General features: G+C 34.2%; 3 protein-coding genes across 3 annotated transcripts in view; all 3 read right to left on the minus strand.

Moving 5' to 3' along the window:
* Positions 1–1,318, minus strand: part of LOC101489055 (legumin type B) — a 2,343-nt gene extending 1,025 nt beyond the window's left edge. The window contains exons 1-3 of the mRNA XM_073365899.1: positions 988–1,318; positions 539–789; positions 1–453 (exon numbers count right to left, since the gene is read on the minus strand). Coding sequence (XP_073222000.1) covers positions 1–453; positions 539–789; positions 988–1,300 — 1,017 coding nt within the window. The 5' untranslated portion in view covers positions 1,301–1,318. The remainder of the gene's footprint in view (positions 454–538; positions 790–987) is intronic.
* A 1,846-nt stretch (positions 1,319–3,164) lies between these two features.
* Positions 3,165–5,246, minus strand: LOC101489278 (legumin A-like). The gene is made up of 4 exons (XM_004493723.4): positions 4,912–5,246; positions 4,538–4,788; positions 3,809–4,438; positions 3,165–3,733 (listed from the first exon to the last, which is right to left on the minus strand). The coding sequence occupies exons 1-4, from the start codon at positions 5,195–5,197 to the stop codon at positions 3,344–3,346; spliced, it is 1,557 nt and encodes a 518-aa protein (XP_004493780.1). The 5' UTR covers positions 5,198–5,246; the 3' UTR covers positions 3,165–3,343.
* Positions 5,247–7,798: 2,552 nt separating this feature from the next.
* Positions 7,799–9,104, minus strand: part of LEG (legumin) — a 2,390-nt gene continuing 1,084 nt past the window's right edge. Inside the window, exons 4-5 of the mRNA XM_073365869.1 lie at positions 8,586–9,104; positions 7,799–8,345 (exon numbers count right to left, since the gene is read on the minus strand). The exon at positions 8,586–9,104 is cut by the window's right edge and continues 27 nt beyond it. Coding sequence (XP_073221970.1) covers positions 7,953–8,345; positions 8,586–9,104 — 912 coding nt within the window. The 3' untranslated portion in view covers positions 7,799–7,952. The remainder of the gene's footprint in view (positions 8,346–8,585) is intronic.

Genomic DNA, 9,104 nt, shown 5'->3' on the forward strand with positions numbered 1-9,104 from the left:
ACGCTCTTTAGTTTTTGTTTCTTTCTCCTCTACCACTTCCTCTTCTTCTCCTTCACATCCACCTTCACCTTCTCCTTCTCCGTGTGTTCTTCTCTCTCTTCGCCATTCACGATGTTCTCGTTTACAAGGTTCATCTTCCACTTCTTCCTCTCTTTCTTCTACTCTCTTTTCTGTATGCCTTCGGTGTGTTTCCTCCTCTTCTGATCTGATTTCTGGCTCTAACGGTGGCCTAATAATGCTGAGACCTCCTTTCACTTCAATGATTTGGTGCTTCCTGTGTTTATCTGGAGACTGAAGTTTCCTAATGATGCTTTCTTTCACTTTCAAAACTTGTCCTAAGAATCTTGAATCAAAGCCACTAAACATGTTGTTACTTTCTTCTTCTTCTTCTTCTTGACCGCGTTTTCTTCCACTCTGTTTCTCTGTTTCTGGATTTCCAGCAAGATAGAATCTCTGCACTCACCACAGGAACAAATGAATTAATCGTGATAATAGTGTAATATAAGATAATGATTATGATTGTTTGATGAGGAATTACAGTGGGGGTTCGGTCGAGTTGGTTTAGAGGGTTGGAGGTGTCTAGGAGAGTAATAATAATGAGAGGGGTATTTCCGTAATTGTAGGTCCAGTAAGGAACTCCTGGTGGAATAGCGATAAGGTCACCCTGCTTCACGTAACGAACTTTCTGGTGACGGTCCTGTTGTAGTTGTGGCCTTCCTCTTCTCTCCCACTGTGGCTCTTCGTATGTCTCCGCACAACCAGGAATTGCCATTCCTAACACTCCCGTTCCTGTGCTTACATCATACATGCATCTCAAATTCTTATTCTTATTCTTAATCATTAAAAATGCTCAAAACTGATATTTAGTATTGTTAAGAACGGTCTAATTACACTAAAGAGTACTAGTGCGCCCGAAAATACTAAGTTATAATAAATTGGATGCATTTTGAATAGATTGAAAGAGTTGATGACAAAATATAGCTTCACCTTGTTCTACGAAATGAAGTTCAGGATATGTAACGTAAGATGGCAGGTGAAGGCCATTGGCATTGATAGTGCGCTTGAGAACAGAAACACCAGCGCAGCGTAGCTCGGGGTGGTTGGCGTCCCATATCTCAGTCAATCCAGCTTCGGACTCGATGCGGTTGTCGGGTTCCAATGCATCTATGCTATCGAGTTGGCACTCGTTGAACTCGCTTTGCTGGCGTGGCAACTGGCGTGATGAACAGCCGCACGTGAAGAGCAACAAGCAAAAAAGAGAGAAAAAGTAGTGAAGGATATGGGGATTTGGCTTTGCCATGTTAATGTTAGCGGGAACTGAGTCATGTGGATATATTAGTACGTGATGATGATTTATAGAAATGGAGAGAAGCTTCAACGATGAACACGTCACTCAATGTGAGTTCGTGAGATGTGGACATTCTTCGCCATGCATGCTTATCAAACCCTTAAATCTTACACCTCATCATGCTTTATTGCCACACAGCGGCGCTATTTTTACATAGAAACGAAGAAAAAACTATTACTCTTCAAACACCTAATAGATTTTTTTGAAAGAAAAAGTACTCAGTAATATACGTTAGTTAATAATGTCATAGAAAGGAAATAAAGTGTTAAATAAGAATAGAGAAATTGTAGGATACAAGTATAAAAGCCAAAGAAAAAAAAAATACTCGTATGGTCTTTTGTTTCACAATTAGTTGCAATGTTAGTTTTTAAATCTTAAATTATATTGTTTGCTATCTTTTTTAAATTTTTGTTTAAACCTATTAAAAAAATAGTTAAAGACATAGGTAACAAGGATCTTAAGATAATGAATTGCACTAGAGGTGTCGAGATGATAAATCTAAATTATTACTATATCTGTCTCAAAATAATTAATTATTTAATTATTATATACACATTAAAAAATTATATAAATAAAATAGAGAATATTATTTTTATTAAATAATTTTAATTATATATTGATATATTGTCAATGTAATAAATGTATTATAAAAATATTGCATTAAAAATTATATAAATTTTATTAATTTAAGAGTACAATTGAAAAAATGTATTACAAATTAAAAACGTAAAATGTTTTTGGATAATTTTTTTATGAGTAGGTCAATTATTGTGAAATGAATGAAATAATTAAAGTGAAAAAGAATAATTTAAATAACATAAAAAATAATTAAATTAAATTTAGAGATTATATATATAATTTTACCTGAAAATTAAAATGTTTAATATTTTTTCTCTTAGTCGTTATCCTCGTCAACTAAAAAATTAAATTTAAAAAAATTGAAAGAAATTTCACGTTCTTCAAACCCAATTCTTCAATAACTTCATTTTCTTCTTCATTTATAATCTATGTTGGTAGTTTTGTTGAAAGTGTACATTTACTTCACACAACATGTATATTTTGAGATTTAAAGAATAACATTATAAATAGAATATAAAGTAAAAGAGCAAATCGAAAGAAAATAATAATAATTAAAAATTCTAAAATTAAATTAAAATTAAAGGACTATAGATATGTTTTTTGTTTTATTATCTGATATTGTATCTAACGAAACTCTAAAATACCAAAGAATTCAAAAATAAAAATATTAGCTACCTTTTGAGTGAACAGTAATTAAATAACTGCACGAGCGAATGAATAAATTACACTTTAATATATTAAGCATATCTTATAAATATTTTATAGGAAAAATTTCAGCCATCTCCCTAGGATTTTTTGTTAAGCATATCTTATAAATGTTAAGGGAAGGTTACTAAACTCTTATATTAAGCATATCTTATAAATGTTAAGGGAAGGTTACTATATCAAATTAGATGATGTTAGTAACATTTTGATATATGCTAGGGGAGATTAGTGTAATCTGCCTTATTATGACTGTGAAGTCTAACCTTAGAAGAAAGCTATGAAGTCAAGAATCCGCATTAAAGACATTTTAAATATTTACAACATTGTCATCGCCGTATTGTTACAGAGACAACCGACTTGGCCTTGTTTCGAATTTCTTCCATTTACATACTTACCAAATGGGCAACAAAAACGTAGTCAATCACAACTTCAGTTTTTCCTTTTTGTTTTTCAAAAGAGGAATGAAAAAGAAATTCTAACAGAACATTGCATGATGAAAACAAAGTTGACAGAAAATTTTAAAGCATTGGGATTAATTTAAGTCTTACTTTATTCACGTCCAAAAAAAGGTTGGTGACTCAGATTGAGTACTTATACATAATTTTGCAATTACCAAAAGGCATCTAAGCCTTTGTTTTTATTCATTATTATTACCAACTGATGTGGGATACATGTCTCACAAGGATAAAGGCTTGGAAGCCATGATTGTTTCTAAGCTGCAGCTTTGTTTTCAGACTCACGAGGGGGAACTAGAAATGTGAAGGGATTGCTGGACTTGAGCTTCCTGGCCTCATTCCTTTCCATGTTGAATGTAGCTGCAATAACATCTTCTGGGATACTACTTAACGAAGAGGTTGCCCCTACAAGCTTGCCAATAGCTGCTCTGTCATTGGTCTTAAATGCTACGTATGAGAACCTGTCACTCATTGATTTTGCAGCTACAGCAAAGTTTTGTGGCACTATCAATGCCCGACCTGCTTCTAGTTCCCCGTCGAACACATTGTTGCCATTGCAGTTCACAACTTGTAATCTTGCACGTCCCTTCAATGCGTAAAGTATGCTGTTTGCATTGAGGTTGTAGTGAGGCACAAACATAGCATTCTGTTTCATATAAAAAGATGGTTATAATATAACCATGGACAACAAATTCAAAGGGAGAAAATAGAAATGGCATACTTTGTGGAGAGATCCATGCTCAGCACTGAGTTTGAGCCATCTGAGAGCTGGGAGGTCAAAGCTGGTAACAGTTTTGATTCTACCAGCTTGAGGGATGTAGATGTCAGGTGATGAAGATGAGTCAATGTTCTGGTGAAGTCTTGCAGTGCAAATGGTTTCCTCAAACCCATTGTCTCTTTGGCTTCTGCTTCCACCTCTGCTGTGGCGGCGTGGCTGTCTCTTTTCTTCTTCATCTTCATCTTCATCTTGTCTGCTGTGGCGGCGTGGCCGTCTCTTTTCATCTTCATCTTCATCTTGTCTGCTGTGGCGGTGTGGCTGTCTCTTTTCATCTTCGTCTTCGTCTTCATCTTCTTCTTGTCTGCTGCCTCTTTGGTGACGTGGCTGCTTCTCTGATGGGCTTATGAAGCTGAGACCTCCTTTAACTTTGACAATGGCTCCCTTCTCCTCATCTTCGTCCCTGCCTTGAAGTTTGTCCACTATATGCCTGTTCACGTTCAAGGCGTCTTCCAAGAAATCCCTCCTAAAGCCACTGAAAATGTTGTTTCCTTCATTTTCTTGTTCTTCCTTTCGTCCTTCTTGTTGTTGATATTGTAGAAACTCTTGTTCTTGGTTCCCAGCAAGGTAGAATCTCTGTCAAGTATTGTCAACAATAAAAAAACAAACAGTTGTCAATAAGTTAGTGTTAGATGGCACTTAGAAACTCTCACTTATGGTAGGTAGGTAGCTGACCCTAGGCATTTGATCAAGCTGGTTTTGGAAGCTGCTGGTGTCAATAAGAGAAACAGCAATAACTGGAGTGTCTTGGTCATTGTACATCCAGAAAACAACACCGGTAGGAACTGCAATGATATCACCCTCTCTGAAACGGTTAACCTTTTGGTGACTGTCTCTGAATCTGCGGCCCTCTCTTTGTTCAGATTCCCGTGGCTCCATAAAGGTCTCAGGACAACCAGGGAATACCATGCCAAAATATCCATTACCTGTAACATGGTATACATCATAATTAACTACTATTAGTACTATATAACATTAATTAGTGGCATTGTTAATACTATGTAACTAAAGAAGTTGGAAATTAATGGAATAAGATCAAAGAAAGTAACCTTGTTGGATGAAAATTTCCTGGGGAGCGTTGGTGTAGAAAGGTCTGCGAAGGGCATTGCGTTGAAGGGTAGCACGAGAGAGGGCAACACCAGCACATCGGAATTGTCTGTTGTTTGGGTTCCAAGTCTCAATAAGTCCACCTTCTGACTCTATACGGTTATCGGGTTCAAGGGCATTGAGGTGTTCAAGCTGGCACTCATTTTGCTGAGGCTGTTCTCTAAAAGCAAAACAGCCACCAAAAAGTAGAAAACAAAGTGAAAGAGAGAGCGCAAGAAGCTTAGCCATTGGAGAGAGAGAATAATATATTTTGGTTTGTGATGCGGAAAACCTTAATAACAACTGTTACTTTATAGGGAAGAGAGGAGTGTGGAGGAGGGACACGTTAGAGAAGGTGGATTGTTGAACATTAGACATTCTTCATCTTGCATGGCTATGGAAGTCTTGTGCATTACACCTCAAAATGTCTCATACTGCAGGTGGCTTCATTTCAACATGTTCCATAACCAAACAAAATTATAAGAGAGCAAGCTTGTTTGTATATTGCAATTGCTTCGCAGCAGCAAATAGCTTGCTGTAATTAATTTTTTTTTCTTCTTCTATATGCTGTTTTCTTTAATTTCACGCAGGTGATAATTGATTGCATTTGTAGTATTTAGATATATATCTACTCGATTCACTTTTAAGTTATTGTCCGTACATTAGTGTTGGATATATAGCACTGAGTTTGACATGTAAAAAAAAACAGATGGATAGATATTATGTATGTAGCCTTTGAGTGAGAGACATGTAATAACATATGGATATATAGATAATAGATGTTTACGTGGCTATTAAATCAATATATATCCTATCCTAATTACTTACACCTCTGTTGTTGCGGCTTTGAGTAATAGTTTGCATGCATCTGATAGGCAAAATATAATGTGGTATTTTAAGTTATTTATATTAATTCTTAAGTTTGTTTTGTCTTAGATAGTACTTTTAAGTCTTAATATATGAATGATGTCCATTTTTATGAGATTCCATTTTAACTACATTAAAAAATTGTTCAGGTTATTGTTTCGATTTTGATGGGAGGATTATGTGCTTACGTGGCATGACTCATTATTTTATAGTATTTATTTTGTTTAACAAATGTCAAATTTAAACAGTTTTGTCAAACAAAGCTTCATGAATAATCTTCTCCCCTTATGTGTCGTTTTCCTTTTCCCATTCATTGCACACATGAAAGAAATAACAAAACTTCTGATAGTTCTTCACCTCGTCTTATCCCAAATCATTTTCAATGGGGTTTCAATGTCAATTAACATTTTAAATACCTAGTTTCTTCATCTTCTTCTCTTCTTTTTTACTTATGGAGTTAAGGGTTTTTGGGTTTATACTTTAAACTCATAAGTTGAAGGGCAAAATACATTTCATCTATTTCCAAAAAAAATGTTGTCTATGTTAGACAACCAGTATGAGTTCATATACAGGTCTTTTAAAAAATTAATGTGTCGGTACATAAAAATATACAAAAGGAATGTCTTTCATAAATATAATATTTAACAAAAATTATGTCTTTCATAAACTTTCAACATTTTAAATCAAAATAGAATTAGGTAATAAGTATACGAAATTGAGAAATATTATGATACAAAGATGATATATTTATATAACAGGACTCAGGAAATAACATTAATATAATAAACTATAAAAAAAAAAGTATATAAAGTATGATAGAAAAACTATCCACATAATAATAAAAAAATAGAATGAGAAAATCTAATTTTTATAATTAGTAAAAGCCAAAAACATACTTATTTATCTGAGCACAGATACGTATCCAAAAAGTATCTATATATTTTCAAATGAAATACTCAAATTTATATTTTAAAAATTAATTATTGTTTTTTTAAGTTATATTTTAAAAATTAATTTTAGTACGTACAAGATACTTAGCTTTAAATATCATATAAATTAATACCAGATACAAATACAAGTAACCACACATTTGTTGGGTATCCATCCTTCAGAGTATAAAAACCAAAGTTTGGTATTTGGTGAAATATGACGGGATTAAATTATATGGTGTACTTTTGTACCCAAAAAAATAAAAATTATGGCGTATTTACATTCAATCTAACCCTCGCACATATCCATTTTCAAATTTCATTATTACTTTGTTCTTTTAGTTCTCGGTTTAGATTATGCGACCGTGATAACAGTGCATTAAAATATGAAATTGCACATTTATCTCGTAAATAATTTTATTTTCACTTTAATTAAGTAACACACATAAAAGAGGTCCAATAAAATTCTCACAAATTTTCTTTTATTTTCTCTCTATTATAACTGTTCGATGCATGAGTTTTCCTTCAAATACATATTTGAGTGCTGGTAATTTTTTGAAGCAGATATGGGACATGTACTTTTAGTACTTATCGAAAGATACCTTTTATCGTCTCTAATCAATATGCATTTCGTAAAGATATCTAGTTATAACTCGGAGCAATTATATATAGATTATACAAAAAGCTCTTTTAAGAATTTATATAAAAATAAATAAAAGAGTAAAACAATATTTTTGTATATATCATTCTTACACAGTGAGAGAAAATGAGAGAGAAAACGAGAGAATCTTAATAGATGATATGTTTTTTTCTGGAGAATCTTAATAGATGATATGTTTTTTTTGACAAAAAACCTATTTTATTGTTGTTGTTCATAGATGTTATTAATAATACCAACTTTGATAATATATATAAAATTGATTTGATAATTAAGATAAGACAATTAAGAAATTGATTGATAAAAGAGATTGCCGATTGGTTGATTTGATAATTAAGATAAGAGAATTATGAAGTTGTTGAAAAAAAAAATAACACAAACTTTGACAGAAAATCATACAGCATTTAAATTTGGCTCTTTGTTTATTTTGTTTCCGCAAAAGGTACATGACTCGAGTAACTTTACACATAACAAAAGGCATCTAAGCCTTCATTTTCTTATTCATAATTTGCATGATTATTCCTTTATTCATATTGATTTGGTACCAAATCTAAGCTGCTGCTTTGTTGTCTGAGTCACTGCGGGGTGGAACAAGAAATGAAAAGGGGCTGTTGAACTTGAGCTGCCTGGCCTCATTTCTTTCCATATTGAAAGCAGCTGCAACAACTTCTTCTGGCATACCATTTATCAAGGAAGATGCTCCTAAAAGCCTGCCAATAGCTGCTCTGTCATTGGTCTTGAATGCTACATATGAGAACCTGTCACTCAATGATTTTGCAGCTATTGCAAAGTTTTGTGGCACTATCAACGCCCGGCCAGCTTCTAGTTCCCCATCAAACACACTGTTGCCTTTGCAGTTCACAATTTGTAATCTTGCACGTCCCTTCAATGCATAAAGTATGCTGTTTGCATTGAGGTTGTAGTGAGGCACAAACATAGCATTCTGTTACATATAAATAGACAAACAAGTGAGTTACTTATATTCTAACACTTCCAAATTCCATTAATGTTGATATGAAAAGATTGTTTGATATAAAATTAAGTCATGAAAGACATTAGGTTTCATGGTTTGGTCTAGTGGTAAAAAGACCTACATGTTGTAGGTTCAATCTCTGCTAGTGTCATTGGAAGTTGGCAAATGTAAATGCATCATCTTTTTTTATAAAAAAGAGAAATGACATACTTTGTGGAGAGATCCAAACTCAGCACTGAGTTTGAGAAACCTGAGAGCTGGAAGGTCGAAGCTGGTAACAGTTTTGATTCTACCAGCTTGAGGGTTGTAGATGTCAGGTGATGAAGATGAGCCAATGTTCTGGTGAAGTCTTGCAGTGCAAATGGTTTCCTCAAACCCATTGTCTCTTTGGCTTTTGCTTCCACCTCTGCTGTGGCGGCGTGGCTGTCTCTTTTCATCTTCGTCTTCATCTTGTCTGCTGTGGCGGTGTGGCTGTCTCTTTTCATCTTCATCTTCATCTTCCTCTTGTCTGCTGCCTCTCTTTTGACGTGGCTCCTTCTCTGGTGGAGTGATGATGCTAAGACCTCCTTTCACTTTGACAATGGCTCCCTTCTCCTCATCTTCGTTCCTACCTTGAAGTTTGTTCACTATACGCCTGTTCACGTTCAAGGCATCTTCCAAGAAATCCCTCTTGAAGCCACTGAAAATGTTGCCACCTTCATTTTCCTCTTCTTCACTTCCTTCCTGCTG

The sequence above is a fragment of the Cicer arietinum genome, chromosome 3 (assembly GCF_000331145.2).
Source record: "Cicer arietinum cultivar CDC Frontier isolate Library 1 chromosome 3, Cicar.CDCFrontier_v2.0, whole genome shotgun sequence".
Lineage (NCBI taxonomy): Eukaryota > Viridiplantae > Streptophyta > Magnoliopsida > Fabales > Fabaceae > Cicer > Cicer arietinum.